This window comes from Pleurodeles waltl, chromosome 2_2, assembly GCF_031143425.1.
Source record: "Pleurodeles waltl isolate 20211129_DDA chromosome 2_2, aPleWal1.hap1.20221129, whole genome shotgun sequence".
Taxonomy (NCBI): domain Eukaryota; kingdom Metazoa; phylum Chordata; class Amphibia; order Caudata; family Salamandridae; genus Pleurodeles; species Pleurodeles waltl.
Window position 1 is genome coordinate 1,187,636,984 of NC_090439.1, and position 18,609 is coordinate 1,187,655,592.

Here is an 18,609-nt window from a genome sequence, read left to right on the forward strand (position 1 = left end):
TTTTGTGTGTTGTGTCTTACTTAATGTATTGTTGATTTTAAATGCTTTACACACCTGATTCCTAAGTGAAGTCTGCATGCTCATTGCTACCATCCAAGGTGTGAGCAATGGATTAATTAACTGAGACCTTGACTGGACCTTATATTGCAATTGTGACTTTTTTACTAGTGGTGAGTACTTACCAATCCCTACTGATAAACCACCTTCCAACACCTCACTAATACATTTGTTTAGAGAAATAGCTTAGTCTAGTAGACATTTTCAACATACTGACCCCTGTAATCAAACTTTTCTCTAGGATCAAGCATGATTCTACTAGTGGTGTTTGACATAGCTCCTTGTCCACTAAGCCATGTACTGTGTGTGTCTGTGTTTGTGTGTTGTAGTTAAATGTATAAAACTGACATTGCCATCAAAAATTGAGCCCATGTTGGCAAATGGTGTTGTTGGTGTTTGTCATACAAGATTTGTTACTTTGGTAATTAGTTATTAGAATAGTGAATTAGAAGAGCTGGGTCTATATGATAAGAGCTCTCTCCTAGGTAATACCTGAGTTTAGTAGTTGGTAAGGTTACAACAAACCCTGTGCTATATGTCTGCCATCCATCTTGCTTTTAAATTAAAAAGAATGATAATAGCATTTGATAAAGTTTGATTTGGTGGAAGATGTAATCAATGATGTAACTAACCATGCCATAAGTGATATAATATGTGAGGTCATACACAGTGCATTGTGGGGCCGTAAGTTATAGGCAGTTCAAGTAACTATAACTGCTAAATTTCTACGGTTTCTATGTTTTTGTGCATGTAAAATGTAACTAACTCTTACATCCCTGTAACTTTTGTTCTGTGAATTTCTAAGGCTTTTTGTAATTCTATTTCCTATTTCCTATGTCTGTTCCTAACTAGAACATCAATATAACCTTTGATTTTTCAGTGAACGTCTATGTTTTTTCAGTAGATATATACTATATCCACACTGGTAGATCTGCAGACTCATACACCACTAGCAATGGTGTGATTGACTGGCCCCAACCTGACAGGGAAGTTGCAGCCGTCATCCAAACTATCAGGAAATGGTCCTGGGGCATGAAACATTGCATGTGATATTTATGAAGAGGTCAGAGTAGAGTTACCCTGACCTTGTGGGAATGTAAAAAGTACTTATGATGGGCAAGAAATTGTCTTAAATTTTTTTTTTAGCCTTGTACGAAATCTGCAGATCCACCTTGGCGCTCAGTGTAGGCCCATGTGAATTCACGAACGATCCTCAGATCCCTGTCAATTAAAAACTAAAAGCACACTCACTGACCCACAGAGGTACTCCCAGTTCCAGTAAGAGACACACACACTCATGCTCCCCTTACACAAGGATAGAGGCACTCACACACCCACTCACAGACCCACACAAACACTCCAACACCCACTCACAGACCTACTCATACAATTACAAGCCCACTCACTGACCCACAGAGACACTCACACACCCACTCACAGACTCATAAAAATTAAAACACTCACACACCCACTTAAGGACCCACTCAGACAGTCACACATCTACAAAGACACTCACACCCACTCAGATGCACACTTATGTACCCAGACATGGTCCCTCTCATAAGCAGTCAAACATCAACTCACAGACCTACTCAGACTCTCACACACCCAATGACCAACCTACTCACAAAACTACTCAGACACTCACACACCCTTTCACAGACCCACTCACAGATCCACCCAGATACTCACATACCCATTCAGACAATCATATGCCCACTCACAGACTCACGAGACACATACACCCACTCATTGACCCACACAAACTCTCACACTACCACTTACAGACCCACTTAGACACTTTCATATCCACTCACAGTCCCACAGAAACACACACACACTCACTTACAGGTCCACACATGCACTCACACACTCATTCACAGACCTACTCAGACTATCACACACCCACTCATAGACCTACTCAGACACCCACTCAACTGACATGCCCATTCACAGATCCACTCAGAAACATGTATGCCCACTGACCGACTGTCAAAACCAGAGGAGTACGCGCTCTATTGGCGACAAAAATGCAAAAACCCAGCACTCTCAAAACAAAGTAATTTATGCATTGTGCTGATATGTTGTGGTTTAACCTTTTGCATTGCAGAGTTCAATCCTGAAAATGTATTTTTAATATGCTTACAAATACTGTTCCTTTGCAATGTATTGCTGCAGGTTTTCAGACTGTGTTAGGGTGTGGCCCCTTTCCAGGGCCTTCCAGAGGCTTTCCCTGCAACATGCCTGGGCATGGTTCTGGGCTGGGCCAAGACTCTATAAAAGAGAGCCAGCCCAACTCCCAGTGCTCACTATTCAGAGGTCCAGGTGCAGAGCAGCAGCTTCTTCCTGAGCTCCTGTTCCGGCGGCCTATTTGGATTTTCCATTCTTCTGCCCTTCATCCTTCATTGGTGATCATTGTTCCAGGCGGTAAGACGGTGGTTGGACTGTCCCGACACCGTTATTGAAAATTTTCATATTCTTGGTTTAATTCTTAAATGAGTAGCAGATTACTTGCACACTACCATTTCTTGCCATTTATATGGTAGTTTACAAATAGGCAAGACGTGTGATTGGTTTCATAAAGGTTTGACTTTGTTATTCATTGCGTGCTACCATTTCTTGACATTGGCATGGTGGCTTAAGAATCGACAAGACACGCAATTCGTTTTATGATGTTTAAACATTGTTGTCCATTGCGCGCTACTATTTCTTGACATTTACATGATGTTTTACAAATTGACAAGACGCGCAACTCGTTTCATGAGGATTTAACTTTGTTGTTCATTGCGCGCTACCATTTCTTGACATTTACAAGGTGGCTTAAGAATCGGCAAAAGAAGCGCGATTCGTTTCATTGTACTTTGATCTTGTTATTTATTGTGAGCTGTTATTTCTTAACATTTACATCGTGTTTTACGAATCGGCAAGACGCGCAATTCGATTAATGATGATTTGACCTTGATATTCATTGCGTGTTACCATTTCTTGGTATTTTACATGGTGAGACTCGAATCAGCAAGACGCACGATTCTCTTCTCAAGTTTATTTCATGTTGTTTATTGTATGCCACTATTCTAAAAAATTTATTATGTAATATTCGAGTTGACAAGTTATGTGATTTGTTTCCTGAATCCATATTGTGTTATTCATGGTGCACAATCCTTTTACGGTGTTTACTATATATATATCTGCAATATGCGCAATTTGTGTTGAAACATTTTAAGAGTACACAGAAGGCCAGAGTTTCTAGATGCAATATTGTATGGTCCTAGTATACATTCTCAAAACAGGATTTATATGACTGGTTTAAAATTTGGTCAGAATGTTTTTCTGATTCTCATGTAAAGGAAAGAACTCGAATAAGAAAGTTTTCATTTAATTCATCTTGATTCCCCTACAGGTATCCGGCCATCTTGAAACTTAATCATTTTAAACTTAACTCTTAGATTGTTCATTGTCAGAGTGACTAGGCTTAGAATCATAGTCTAGTATTGATTTCAGGAAATATAATTTTCATATCGTGTGTTCTAACCTTTTTCTTACTACAGGTCTCCTTCCCAGCTGTTCCCTTCCTAATCCCCTCTTCCCCTCTTAAACTCTCTCAGTCTCTGTGATTTATCTATCAGAGTCTTGGAGCTGTTCAGTGGTGGACGTGTTGGGAACGTGCACAGACCCCGAGGATCTGGTGACTCTGACACCGACCCACTCAGACACTTACTCACCCACTCTCAGACCTAATCAGTCACTTGCAGACCCACCTAGACAGTCAGAGACCCATAGTGCCACTGAAGAACCCACTTATACACTTATACAATTAGTCACTTACCAACAAACACATCCTTAAGTGTTGCTGTTGTACATTGCATGACTGCTTTTAATTTTTGAATCTGCAATGGATCCACAGATTCTATGAAATTTAAAACATAAGGATTAAAAAGTAAATGAACCTGTCCATGGAGAGATGTTTGTCTCTGAAGATAACCTTTGTGTTTATGTTGTGAAAATTATAACTACACATAAAACAGGATGCGGTCTTACACGTTGTTGAGCAACACTCTGTGAAATGAACTCCATCCTTTCTTTATATTCCCATGTTATGGTCTCAGCGGGACATAGAAACTGTTTTATTGACATCTGTGGACAGAATTCAGTTGACCACTCCAACTTCTGCCTTTGAAAAATTTGAAAAGACCAAAGCAGTGCGTGGGAAATAGTGGCATTAATTTACCAAAAGTACCTTTTTTAATTAGGAGTTCCAGTCCTATCACAGTAATTGTGCCTAGGTGATTGGCACCACAGTGCACTATCATGAGCTTAGGATCTTGGCAATCCATAATCCTTTCAACCAATGGCCACTTTAAGCACTCGGTCCAACCCAAGGAATGTCTACATTAGGTAAACCCAAGTCCCTGTCAAGGCCACTCTTTCTAGCACCCTCTCTTTTCCAAAACACTAAACTGTGAAACAATACTCAATTTCTTTGGTCTTAAGGTCATAGCAAGTGCCGTAGTAAGATTAGTTTTAAGCCTAAATTGTCCATAGAAAGCTATGTCTTACTGTTGGCTATGGATGCAAAAATGGCTGCATATAAAAGAAGACATACCTCCTGATTTCCCACCTTAGGTATGTCCTGCTTTAGGGATTATAAAAAGCTCTCCAATCCATCAGTGAACAAGATGAAGATGACAGGGTCTGAATACAGCCCTGAGTCACCCCTACAAATATATTGTAAGAACTAGATCACCCTGCATTACTCCCATATCTGACCTTAGTTGTAAGGTCCAAATTTAGGATATGCATGAACTCTATAATGTTCTTAATATCTAGTGTGATCAAAACTGACCTTATATTGACCATCCTTATGCAATCCAAGAACACGCAAAGGTTCATGAAGGCCAAATGTACCTTTTGAGGCAAGTGTATATTTAATAATCAATAGCTTAAGTTTTAAACATTGCTCAATTGTTCCTACTCCACTTCTAAAACCCTATTGAGTTTCCACAAGAACATTGTTAGCTGGGGCCTGAGACTGAATTTTCTTCAAAATTACTCTCAATACCACTTTACTAAGGAATCAATGACAGATCATGGTTGATAACAATGTAGATACCCTAAAACCCTGACAAAGATTTGGGCATGTTGGAGTTCCGTCTTACATTCAGGACATTGGTCACAACGGGAGTCTACAAGTCTGTGACATCCTTTTGTAGGTCTATCGGCATTCTTATAGGCATCTGGCTCTCTCAGAATGGTACCCATGTTTTGCTTTGACCTCCTCTTCTGTATTAAAGATCAGCCTCTTACTCTATGGCTGAACACCATTGTTAATGGTCTTCACAGCAGGCCATAAATACTACAACATTGAGTCATCAACATATCAGGGGGAATATACGAGTCTTTTTCAAAGAATAAGCTAAAGACAACTTGCCAGAACAGGCACTAATTGTTGGAGGCACTGGCTAGGCCCCCCCATTGGATTAGCAAAGGTGTAATCAGGTTAGATGGCATATGAAAACCTATTTGTTAACTAATTGGAAAGCACAAACGTGACTTAGAATACCCATTACTGAAACACAATGGTAAGGTTAACTTAATGTAACAGAGGTACGTAGGGATAAATGTATTACATTGTTGCAACAGTTAAAATGTATTGTGTTGTGTACAAATTTCTTTTTAGGAGTTGAAAATATTTTTAAATGGGATTGCAAATGGATACTGATTCAGAATCTGTCAGGAGTGTGTTGTAAGTCAATTGGCATCTAATTTTTCAATGTTTCGTAACCAAAATCCAGTCGAAAAAAAGGACTATTTTACTGACACCTCAGGGGGGACAATACATTTGAAAAATAGTGCAAATCGAACACACTTGTGCTGCTTAGAACTAGAAAAAGAGTATCCATACCCAACTGCATTGAACACAACATTTCCCCTTGTTGGAGTTATGTTAGGGACTATAACATCCAGAGTCTCTTGAAATGTATAGGAGAGTGGGAGTTAACTACAAACCACTACCATGCTATTTAGTACTGGAAAAAGCACTTCCATGCTGCGTGCCCAGGACATGTGCATGGCGAGCGTAGACCATGTTCATGTGAATACTAGGCCAAAGACGGGCCCATCATTGCCCTAAAAGAGATTAGCCTCCCTTATGTTCAACAGTCACCATCGCTATGGGCAAAAGAAAATTAGCCATTTCACTAGGGGTGGGCAGAATTTGCGGAGTTTCATTCCACAGAATTCCACGGAGTTCCTTCAATTGCACTGATTTTTACCATCAGGAGCTTGTGCAGCACTGTGAAAGTCGTGTGAATGGCACCACGTGGCATACCAGACACTACTGCTTCTTTCTGCTGTGCAAGTATATTTTCGATTTGAGCAGTAGCTTCTCAACACAAAGTTAGTGACCTGGCGTGACCATCTGCATTGAGAAATCTCACTAAGAAGCAATCCAGCACTCAATTTTCTTGCCTGCACTTGGGAACTTAAAGTTGATAATCCACATGTAAAAAATCTCCAACACTCAGCGGATGGCAGAATTTTTTCAGAATTCTGTGCTCCAAGGGGAGTTGTCAAAACTCAGCAAACTCCACCAGCAGAGCAGAATTCTTCATCCACCCCTACATTTCACCGTCAGCAATCAAACATGTTAGGAAGAAGAAAACAATTTGACCCAAACATTATGTGATTTGAATGAAGAAAATTGCCATTACAGCAGATTAGCAATGCAAACACATTTTAAGTTTTAAGAGCATTATTTAGCGCCCCATCACCTAGGAGTCTCTAGCAAAGAGCAGACAGAGACAATGGTCATGCTTTTGTTGTCCTGGTAGCATTAGGAAGGGACTTGTTCCAGAACACCTGTTACACTTAAACTTACAAAGGTAAGATACATTCATCTGTTTTACCAGCATCCCAAACTGCCAATCCCCACAATCCAGTGCAGACAAAGACATCCCACACTTTCGGATAGCTTTCGCACACCACATCGCCCCAACCTTGTACACATCCGCTAACTTTCAAGTACCCTCAAACTATAGAACACATATTCCAACTCAATTCCATTAATGCTCATGCTGTAGTACTCCATTTACTAGCCATCATAGACCTTCTCACCTATCACAAGATTGACCCCATCGTCATTACAGAAACATGGCTCATACACACATCTTTGCATTTACTAGGTGTCTTTTTTCACACAGGCAACAGCATCCATTATGTGCACCACGCATTATATCACCATACACCTCCTGTCCTGCAGCCTAGGCAAGCAACTAACAATCAACTTCATTAAGCTGCTGACATGTATTTCTCTTTCTCTGACTCAGGCCACCACCATCTCTTACCATTAACTTCAAGCATTTCATTTGTTTTGTGTTTCAATTTGTTCTATGCAAAGAGGAATGTAAACACAAGGAATTTAATTCTCAACCCACATCATGACCGCCTGAGAATACGAATTTCAGGGCATTTTAGAAGTAAATAATGATTTTGAAGAGTGTTGCTCCATGAAGCGTAATTAGAGACATTCCATAACAGCCAATATAACGAGCAGCACTGGATATATCCACACCAAACCAGGATCAAACTAACACTGACATTTTGGTAAAATTCTGAGTGGCTTCTAAGAAAAACATTGTTGTCATTCTTAAGTGACTGCTCTGTTCCACAACTAAGAAAAGGAGAATGGTTTCAATACTTTTATCAGTTCCCTTAAGTGTATGGGTGCATGGACATAGAACATAGGCCAGAACATCTCTAAAGAAAAGTGTTGAATGGAAAGTATTGTTTGATACATACATTTGCTGCCCATTTGCTTCCTTGCATATGCACGCTCACTGTGACCCCTTTGGACATGACCATCATCTGTGCTTGTGTTCAATAACGCATCCCCTCTTTTGCACAGCAAAGTGCTGCTTGGAACAATACTAAGTGTATTTACTGCCCGTGCTTCTCTGCTTATGCATGCTTACTATGACACGGCTAAAGGCATCTATCTCATACAATTATGCAAACAGGGATTCCTCCTGCTGACACTACTTACTGCCAGATCCAACAAAAATAAGCAAAAGCCCATGTGTGACAAGAAGGGGAGATATCTGACAGTACATGAGTGAACACGAAATTATGCAAATCCAGTTTAAGTAAGCTAGCCCTGAGTTATACGTGAGGTCCTTCACAAAGGACCGTTATGCAAGGCTTTATCTCATGGTGAAATACCTTAACAGCTTAACGCTAATGGTCACTATCAATAAAGTCCTGTTGGAAAATGGGTTATTGGTAGGGCAGGTAGGTACCTACACCTAGCAACAAGCCACTAACCTCCACATAGGTACAGTTAGGTCTCAGTAAATTAATCCCAGCTCTACCCTTGGTAGCTTGGCATCGAGCGTCAAGGCTTAACTTAGGAGACAAAGTGTAAAGCATTCAAATATCACAAAACAGTAATTAAATAAAACACAGGAAACAGTTTAAAAATCCAAAACCAATTTATAAAAATAGCTTATATTTTTATCTTTAAAATGACACAAAAACGATTAAAATCGGTTCAGGGGAACCGGAGATATGAATTTTTAAAGTATTATTATTTTCTAGCGCCCAGAAACGAAAAGCGCCAATCGGGTCATCTGGTTGCACCAGGACCGGGACAAAGTCAAACTTTCAGGCCGACCGCGATGGAGCCCTGCTCGGCTACAGGTCGCGGGAGGCCTCGGTTAAAAAGTTACCTTCTGACTTAGTCTCTTTTTCGATGTTTTTCTTCACCGGGACGAACCTGCCAGTTGGATCCGACCTCCTGGAGCCCTTGTCCGGATACGCGAAGTCGGTTTCCTCGGTGGTGATTTCTACCTTCGGACTTAGTCGTTTTTTCGAGATGAAAATCCTTCGACCGGGGTAAACCTGGATCTTGATCCGACGTCCGTGGAGCCCTTCTCGGATACGATGGCTGGAAGGTCCCGGTCAACTTTTTACGTTCGGACTTAGTCTTTTTTTCGGATGTTTTTCTTGACCGGGACGAACCACGAAGTCAGGCCGGGTCGCGGTTGAGGCAAGCCGGCTAGAATTTCCGCGTCGAGTCGGTCACTTTATGGAGCTTTTTTCTAAAATTTCTCCAATCTTTTCCAAACTTCTGGGGCTTCACCCAGATGTTCTTTTAAGGTTCTTTTGGGGTCCACAGCTCACCCCAAGGGTCCAGAAGTTCTGTGATGGTCCTTGGGAAGTGCGGACTTCAACTCCCAGAGTGCACCTGGCGCAAACTCCTTTTTGGCCACTGGGCAGTGGTCAGCTGGTCACTTTTTCAGGAGTTGGTGCAGGGGACTCTGGTTAGCAATTTTTCACCTGTAGCAAACAGGGAATCCCTCCTTGAACCAGTGGAAGCCAGGCAAAGTCCTTCTTGTGGTGAAGCCCAAGTGTGCAGCTGGTGCAGTCTTTCTGAGTGCAGGGTCCAGGTGCAGGCCAGGGGTCCAGCAGGGCAGTCCTTCTTCTCCTTGTAGTTCTTTCTTCTTGAAATTTGGTGGGGATCTGAGGCGTGGGTGCAGGTCTGCCAGTTTTATCCTTGCTCCTGGGTGAAAAGCAGGGGGGCCCTGGTTCTCCAATCAGGGACAGGGTCGTCCCCCTGTGATGACCACTTCCTGGGAAGTGTGGCAAAAATCCATCCCAGAAGGCAACAGTCTCTAAAAATCCAAAATGGATGAATCTGATTTTTGGAGGAGAGATCTGGCTGAGCCCACCCACTGGTGTGGCTAAAAATCATAAACACACCCCTCTCCTGCCCTCTCCTAATCTAATCAAGGGGGCACCTAATTGTCTGGGGTTGCAGGATGTGGGGGTATTGCTGGGTGCTGCAAATGTCCTTCTCTGCCTTTGAAGACCAGTTTGGCAGCCCTCCCCCTTCCTGCCTCACCATCTGCTGAGGGGAGATTCTCTCCCCCAAGCACATTCCTTTGTGTGAAGTCAGGCCACTTCACACCTCATTAAAGTAGCCTGGCAGAAGCTGCTGCAGGCTGGCCAATCAGAGCACAGGAGCAAAAACAATGCAGAGCTGAAATTGGCAACTTTTTAGGTAAAGTCTAAACTTTGTACCTGCACTAGTTATATTAAATCCAACAACTGGAAGTTGTGGGATTTATTATAACAATCAATTTGATACCAAATTCTTGGTATGTAACATTTAAGAAGACTTTAAAATTTAAAATAAAGTCTGCCCATTCTAGCCTATGAAGGCCATTTACTTCAATGAGGGAAAAACGAATTTGGCTGTTTTTACCTCACCAGGGCTTATAAATCTATTTTTATAAAGTCCCTGCTTATAGTTACATGGCACCCAGCCCTAGGGGCACATAGGGCACACCTTAGGGGTGACTTATATGTAAAAATAAGGTAGTTTAAGACTTTGGAAGTACCTTTAATTCCAAAGTCGAATTTGCATATAACTTTAATTTAAAAGCAGCCAGCAAGGCAGGCTTGCTTTTAAAATGACACTGGGCACCTCAGCAATGCACCTAGGTGTGCACCACCTATGCTGTGGTCCCTAAACCTACATGCCCTACCATATACTAGGGACTTATAGGTAGGTTTACTTAGCCAATTATAATTAGCCTAATTTGCATATCCATTTTACACAGAGCACAGGCCCTGGGACTGGTTAGCAGTACCCAGGGCACCATCAGAGTCAGGAAAACACCAGCATAAAGTGGAAAATGGGGGCAAAAAGTTATGGGGCCTCTGCAATCAGCCCCAGTTTCTCACACAACCCCCCCCCCAGCCCACACGCCCAGGAGACTCAGCCCAACCCTGGGAGAGTCTTCCTGGCTTGTTAGGCGAGGAAGACAGTGAAGAAAACTGGCTGTCCCTTTGCAGGGCCTACTCTGCCTTACATCCCCCTGTCAGGGTCACTCCCTCTGGGTAGTAAAGCCATCCCAACAGTAAAAGGACCCAACTCAAACTGAAACTTCCCTCTAGGGGGGTCTTCCTCCTCTCTCTCTGCCAACTTGGGTAGTGAGGTGCCCACCTCCCCTACTCCAAACTTTGCTAGGGCAACACCTAGCTTACCCAAAGAGGTCACCCAACACTTGAGCAACCCCACCATGACCAATAGGGTCAGGGGGCCTACTTTGCTATTGGCTCTGGGGTCTGCCTCCCAGGCCAAGTACAGTGCTGCCAGGAAGGCTAGCACCCAGCAGAGGCTACTGACAGCTGTCAGTACCCAGAACCACACCCTAAGCTCTCCACTGACAGGTGGCTGAGCTGCTTTAGGGGCATCTTTGGGGTACTGGCACCCCTCTTGCTGTCTAGAGTGGGGGGCTACCACCTCCTGTGGCAGACACCCTCCTTCCACTCTCCCTTCTGTCAGTGCAGGGGCAACACCTTGCATCTGGACAGCTGCCTGACTACTCAGGACTTCCTTGGGGTCAGGTGAGGCCTCACCAGTGCCAACTCTGGGCTCCCCCCCTACTGGGGCAGAGGGCCCTTGGCTCCCTGGAACTCTCTTTAAGAGTGGCCTACCCTTCCCTTTCTTCTTTCCTTTTCTTGGGGACCCCTGTCTCCTAACTATAGGGACTGACTCCCCAGGACTTTGGGTTGGGGGGGCGCCCTGGGCGACCACCCCATCTGTGACCAGACTCACCTCTGGGAGGTCATTGCCCAGGATACAATCTAGGGGAAGGTCAGCACTGACTACCACCCTAATCCAGTCAAGGATACCCTCCCTCTCTAGGGGCACTATGGCTACAGGTTTGGAGGTGACCTCCCCTGTGGCTATCCTGACTTTCTTTGTCTTTCCTGGGACATACATGTCTGGGGTCACTAACCGGTCACTCACTACAGTGTGACTGGCACAGGTGTCTCTCAGGCCAGTGGTAGGGATCCCATTCACTTGAATGTGGTGGAAGTGCCTACTCCCACCCTCAGGGATCACCAGCTTACCATCTGGTCCTGTCTCCCAGCACAATGCTATGAGGACTTCATCATCTGAGGAATCCTCCTCTATGGCTACACTGGACAGCCCAGTGCTAACCACCTTCTTTGGACAGGCTGCATCTCCTCTGAAGTGACCTGTCTGCTGACAGTCAAAGCAAGCCCTACTGTCCAAGAGTTTTTTTAACCCTGGGTCTCCCTGTCTCTGCTTGTCAGAGTGGGAGTGGGATTTTCTCTCCTCCTTCTTAGGGTTCTGGGGTACAGAGGGAGTCTCTGTGGTGGGCTTACCACCTCCCTCCTTAGGTTTTTGGGGACCTGACCCCCCCTTCTTGGAGTCTCCCCCCTGGGACTTGACAACCACCCTGGTTCTCAACCACTCATCAGCTGCCTCCCCTAGCTCTCTAGGGTTGGTCTGCTTAGAGTCCACTAGATGCTGGCGTAACCTTTCTTGGATACAATTGGTCAAGATGTGCTCTCTCATGATCAGATTGTATAACCCCGCATAAGTATCTACTTTGTTACCAATAATCCAGCCCTCTAGTGCCTTTAGTGAAATGTCCACAAAGGCAACCCAAGACTGGGTACTGACCTTCTGGGTGTCCCTGAACTTCATTCTATATTGCTCTGGGGTCAGACCAAACTTCTTGGCTAAGCACCTCTTCATACTAGGGTATGAATCTGCCTCCTCCCCCCTTAAGGTCAGAAGCCTATCCCTCCCTGAGTTGGGGACCAACTCCCACAAAAGGGAACCCCAGTATTGAGGCCTAACCCTTCTCATTTGGAGTGCCCTCTCAAAGGCCCCCAGCCACTTATCTATGTCATCCCCCTCTACATAAGCAGGGACCACCCCCTTGGGTAATCTGGGGCAAACTCCCCCACCCATGGACACCTCAGCTTCTTTATCGCTGCTTCCATCTTTTTTTTCTTTGCTTGCCCACTTCTTTTTTTCTAGGGCAAGCTTATCTGCCTCCAAAGCTATGTAGGCTAGCTGGGCTTCCAGCTCTCTCTCCCTGATGGATGGGTTCTCTCCTCCTGAAAGGACCCTCTTCCTACCACTAGCTTTGGGTCTGCCCCTAGTGACTGTATCCAGTGAGGACCGTTCCTCCTCTTCCTCACTTGGGGTCTGATGCTTTCCCTCCCCTGAATGGTTAGAGTTAGCATCTTCCTCTTTTTCTTCCTCCTCTGGAGCTTCCTCTGTCTCTACCTCTTGGGCCTCAGCCCATGCTGTCAGGGATTTAATTAGGATTTCCTTCCTGAGATTAGTGGTTGCAGGCAACCCTCTCTCAACACACAACCCCCTAAGCTGGACTACTGTCAGTGTAGGTAGGCTAGCCAGATCAAGCTCCATGGTTCCCTAGTTTTGTGTCAACAAAAACTTTTTGCAAAAATTGGAAACAAGAATTTAGAAAAATTACAAAAATTCAATAATTGAAATTAATCCAAATTAATTTAAAAAAAAAAAAATTTAAATTAAAAATTAAAAACAATTTTTGCACTAGGACAATTTAAAGGATTTTTTATTTGTTTTATCTAAAACTGTAACGTGATATTGAACACAAGTACAGGATCCCGTCGCTGCTTCCAATTATGTTGGAAAATGGGTTATTGGTAGGGCAGGTAGGTACCTACACCTAGCAACAAGCCACTAACCTCCACATAGGTACAGTTAGGTCTCAGTAAATTAATCCCAGCTCTACCCTTGGTAGCTTGGCATCGAGCGTCAAGGCTTAACTTAGGAGACAAAGTGTAAAGCATTCAAATATCACAAAACAGTAATTAAATAAAACACAGGAAACAGTTTAAAAATCCAAAACCAATTTATAAAAATAGCTTATATTTTTATCTTTAAAATGACACAAAAACGATTAAAATCGGTTCAGGGGAACCGGAGATATGAATTTTTAAAGTATTATTATTTTCTAGCGCCCAGAAACGAAAAGCGCCAATCGGGTCATCTGGTTGCACCAGGACCGGGACAAAGTCAAACTTTCAGGCCGACCGCGATGGAGCCCTGCTCGGCTACAGGTCGCGGGAGGCCTCGGTTAAAAAGTTACCTTCTGACTTAGTCTCTTTTTCGATGTTTTTCTTCACCGGGACGAACCTGCCAGTTGGATCCGACCTCCTGGAGCCCTTGTCCGGATACGCGAAGTCGGTTTCCTCGGTGGTGATTTCTACCTTCGGACTTAGTCGTTTTTTCGAGATGAAAATCCTTCGACCGGGGTAAACCTGGATCTTGATCCGACGTCCGTGGAGCCCTTCTCGGATACGATGGCTGGAAGGTCCCGGTCAACTTTTTACGTTCGGACTTAGTCTTTTTTTCGGATGTTTTTCTTGACCGGGACGAACCACGAAGTCAGGCCGGGTCGCGGTTGAGGCAAGCCGGCTAGAATTTCCGCGTCGAGTCGGTCACTTTATGGAGCTTTTTTCTAAAATTTCTCCAATCTTTTCCAAACTTCTGGGGCTTCACCCAGATGTTCTTTTAAGGTTCTTTTGGGGTCCACAGCTCACCCCAAGGGTCCAGAAGTTCTGTGATGGTCCTTGGGAAGTGCGGACTTCAACTCCCAGAGTGCACCTGGCGCAAACTCCTTTTTGGCCACTGGGCAGTGGTCAGCTGGTCACTTTTTCAGGAGTTGGTGCAGGGGACTCTGGTTAGCAATTTTTCACCTGTAGCAAACAGGGAGTCCCTCCTTGAACCAGTGGAAGCCAGGCAAAGTCCTTCTTGTGGTGAAGCCCAAGTGTGCAGCTGGTGCAGTCTTTCTGAGTGCAGGGTCCAGGTGCAGGCCAGGGGTCCAGCAGGGCAGTCCTTCTTCTCCTTGTAGTTCTTTCTTCTTGAAATTTGGTGGGGATCTGAGGCGTGGGTGCAGGTCTGCCAGTTTTATCCTTGCTCCTGGGTGAAAAGCAGGGGGGCCCTGGTTCTCCAATCAGGGACAGGGTCGTCCCCCTGTGATGACCACTTCCTGGGAAGTGTGGCAAAAATCCATCCCAGAAGGCAACAGTCTCTAAAAATCCAAAATGGATGAATCTGATTTTTGGAGGAGAGATCTGGCTGAGCCCACCCACTGGTGTGGCTAAAAATCATAAACACACCCCTCTCCTGCCCTCTCCTAATCTAATCAAGGGGGCACCTAATTGTCTGGGGTTGCAGGATGTGGGGGTATTGCTGGGTGCTGCAAATGTCCTTCTCTGCCTTTGAAGACCAGTTTGGCAGCCCTCCCCCTTCCTGCCTCACCATCTGCTGAGGGGAGATTCTCTCCCCCAAGCACATTCCTTTGTGTGAAGTCAGGCCACTTCACACCTCATTAAAGTAGCCTGGCAGAAGCTGCTGCAGGCTGGCCAATCAGAGCACAGGAGCAAAAACAATGCAGAGCTGAAATTGGCAACTTTTTAGGTAAAGTCTAAACTTTGTACCTGCACTAGTTATATTAAATCCAACAACTGGAAGTTGTGGGATTTATTATAACAATCAATTTGATACCAAATTCTTGGTATGTAACATTTAAGAAGACTTTAAAATTTAAAATAAAGTCTGCCCATTCTAGCCTATGAAGGCCATTTACTTCAATGAGGGAAAAACGAATTTGGCTGTTTTTACCTCACCAGGGCTTATAAATCTATTTTTATAAAGTCCCTGCTTATAGTTACATGGCACCCAGCCCTAGGGGCACATAGGGCACACCTTAGGGGTGACTTATATGTAAAAATAAGGTAGTTTAAGACTTTGGAAGTACCTTTAATTCCAAAGTCGAATTTGCATATAACTTTAATTTAAAAGCAGCCAGCAAGGCAGGCTTGCTTTTAAAATGACACTGGGCACCTCAGCAATGCACCTAGGTGTGCACCACCTATGCTGTGGTCCCTAAACCTACATGCCCTACCATATACTAGGGACTTATAGGTAGGTTTACTTAGCCAATTATAATTAGCCTAATTTGCATATCCATTTTACACAGAGCACAGGCCCTGGGACTGGTTAGCAGTACCCAGGGCACCATCAGAGTCAGGAAAACACCAGCATAAAGTGGAAAATGGGGGCAAAAAGTTATGGGGCCTCTGCAATCAGCCCCAGTTTCTCACAAGTCCAAACACAGTCCAGGACATACCACAGGCTAAACTGAGAAGGAGTCTAACACCCAAACACGAACAACGGAGTAAGAGCCAGCGGTGCTATGAGATCCCTTATTTTATTAACACAACACTTGCATACCAGTGGAAAGGACCAGTTTGTGAATAGGAGTCATTTGACTCAACCACATTCCATTTCATCCTTTACATTGCAAGTTATAATCTAAAGTACACTTAGAAGAATAGACACTAGCAAACAAGTGCACGGCTCAAGTGAACAAATCCTTTTACTATAAGGTACTGGCCTGGAAGCAATATTCTTAAGCCTAAGATCCTCTACTGGAAAATATCACGTTACTGGCAATACATATAAGATTCGCTATCCCCTAGACTTTCAATCTCTTTGCACTTACCCCTAGGGCCAGCTGAACCATATAACAAAAATCTTTATATATCCATTTATAAAAAACATGCCTGAGAACTTGAGGTTAAAAAAGGGAAATAACCAAAAAAAGAACAGAAAGCACCACCAAAAAGAACAAAACTGGACCCACCAACACTGGAATCTGCATCCAAAAGCAAATAAGAACCAAACACTAATATCAACACAAATATGGACCTAATATTACAGTGCCTGTTGAGCAATCACAATGTGCTAAAACTAATTCTGATCAACTACAAGTTGAAATATTGTGTCTAAGAAATTATTTGAAGAACTTTCATCTAGATTAGGAGAAGTAGGCACATGAATACGAAGATTTAAAGACCACAATCTACAGCTACACAGATCTTGCAACAAGAAATCTAAACACATTAACACGAGAAACAACTGAACTTGAAGATAGAGACAGAAAATTTAACTTGAAGATGTTTGGACTCCCCAAAAATGCAGAAAAATTTACAAAATGCAGGTCCTCATTCTTGGAAATAGGAATTCCATGAACTCAGGCATTACCTTTGATGAAATCATTTTAAATAGAAAGAGAATGACATAATTCTCAAAGTCACAAAGACATATTGTACTTGGAACGCTCAGGTATGCCTACACAGAAAAGATACTGGAATGAATGAAGAAAATCAAATCAATAAAATGAAAAGGAAAATAGTAATATTTCAAGAAGCTAAAGAAACAATTTCTAGCAGGAAATACTTCTGATCTCCTTTATCCTTTGCAGGTCACTCTAAGCTTAGAAATAACCTCAGAAGACCCCGTAATGCAAAGGGACTCTTAAACATGAGGATAGCTGCCCATAATTGAGGTGAAATAAATTAATCTATTATACTATAGTGTCTATATAACAGTCAATTAAGATCTCTTGTTTGACCCTATGTACAGAATGAATTCAACCATATCATATTACATGCTTGCATCCTCACATTCTATGTGTAACCCAGCAGGGCAAGATGAGTATCAACATACTTAGGTCAATGTAACTCTCACTCAGCAATACATCCTTGCAACTATGTAAATAATTAGAAATGAAATACAAGAAACTATAAGCAACATTATTACCAATTTATTAAATGTTTACTTTCTGAAGGCTATACAGACTACATAAATGTTTGATAAATATTAGATTGCCTACCATTGTTATTGTAAGTATCATGACCAACAAAAACAAAGAAATGAGCAAGAAACTAGATGAACGTGAATTTGAAATTAAACATGTGAAACATTTATTAATCAAAATGATACACTTGACACTAAGGGACACACATACAAATATATGGATTTGCGATTTACTAATTGTGATTCCATCTGAATCACAATTAGGAAATCGCAAATCCTAATGTAAGAAACTCTGTTAAGTTCCTTTTGTGATTCTCAGTGGGTCGCAAATATACAAACAGAGACGGTGGCCTGTTGGTGTCAGCAGATCATCATATCTGAGATTGCTTTTAAATAAAGCATCTTTTTTTTAAACGCACTTGTGCTTAAAGGCAAACAGGCTGTGTTTAAAAGGAAAGAGAAGGAACATTTCAGTTTCATTTTTGAAGAGTAGCCAGTGGTCCTTGGTACTACTACCTGCTTTTCAAAAACGTTTTCGCATACATTCACAAAGGGGAAATTGGTGCTAACTGCAATTGTTTTGCAACTGCATTCATGGCCACAAAACAATCATACATACCATTCGGCATTAGGAAGGGACACCTTGAGCACGCCCCTTCCTAATACCGAATCGCCAAACCCAAATTGCGATTCGGTAACAAAACACTGAATCGCAGTTTGGGCCTTGTACATCCCAAAAAGGATTTTTTTAGTCACAAACGGGGCCGATTTGCAGAAAAATGATTTGTACATGTGGCCCTAAATTACCTCAAAACTCTAAAATATGATTACAATAAATTAATTAGTGGAAGAGCTCATGTGGACTCAACAACATAAAAGTAAAGAAACTCTGTGAGTTTAACAAGGCTGGATAGATGCTAGCATGTACCTCAAATCAAGAAATCAAAATATTATCATCTCATGAATAAAAGGCTTACCTACCTACCATCAAGCTTCCCAGTATAAGCCCAGACTCACAAGCAGAGCTGAATAAACAGAATAGCAAAGCTGACATCATCAAAGTAATGAAC

At 42.9% G+C, this 18,609-nt stretch overlaps 1 protein-coding gene across 1 annotated transcript in view; it reads right to left on the bottom strand.

The window, feature by feature from the left end:
- Window positions 1–18,609, bottom strand: part of LOC138279233 (uncharacterized) — a 79,189-nt gene that overhangs the window by 51,270 nt on the left and 9,310 nt on the right. Inside the window, exon 2 of the mRNA XM_069219391.1 lies at window positions 3,884–3,964. Coding sequence (XP_069075492.1) covers window positions 3,884–3,964 — 81 coding nt within the window. The remainder of the gene's footprint in view (window positions 1–3,883; window positions 3,965–18,609) is intronic.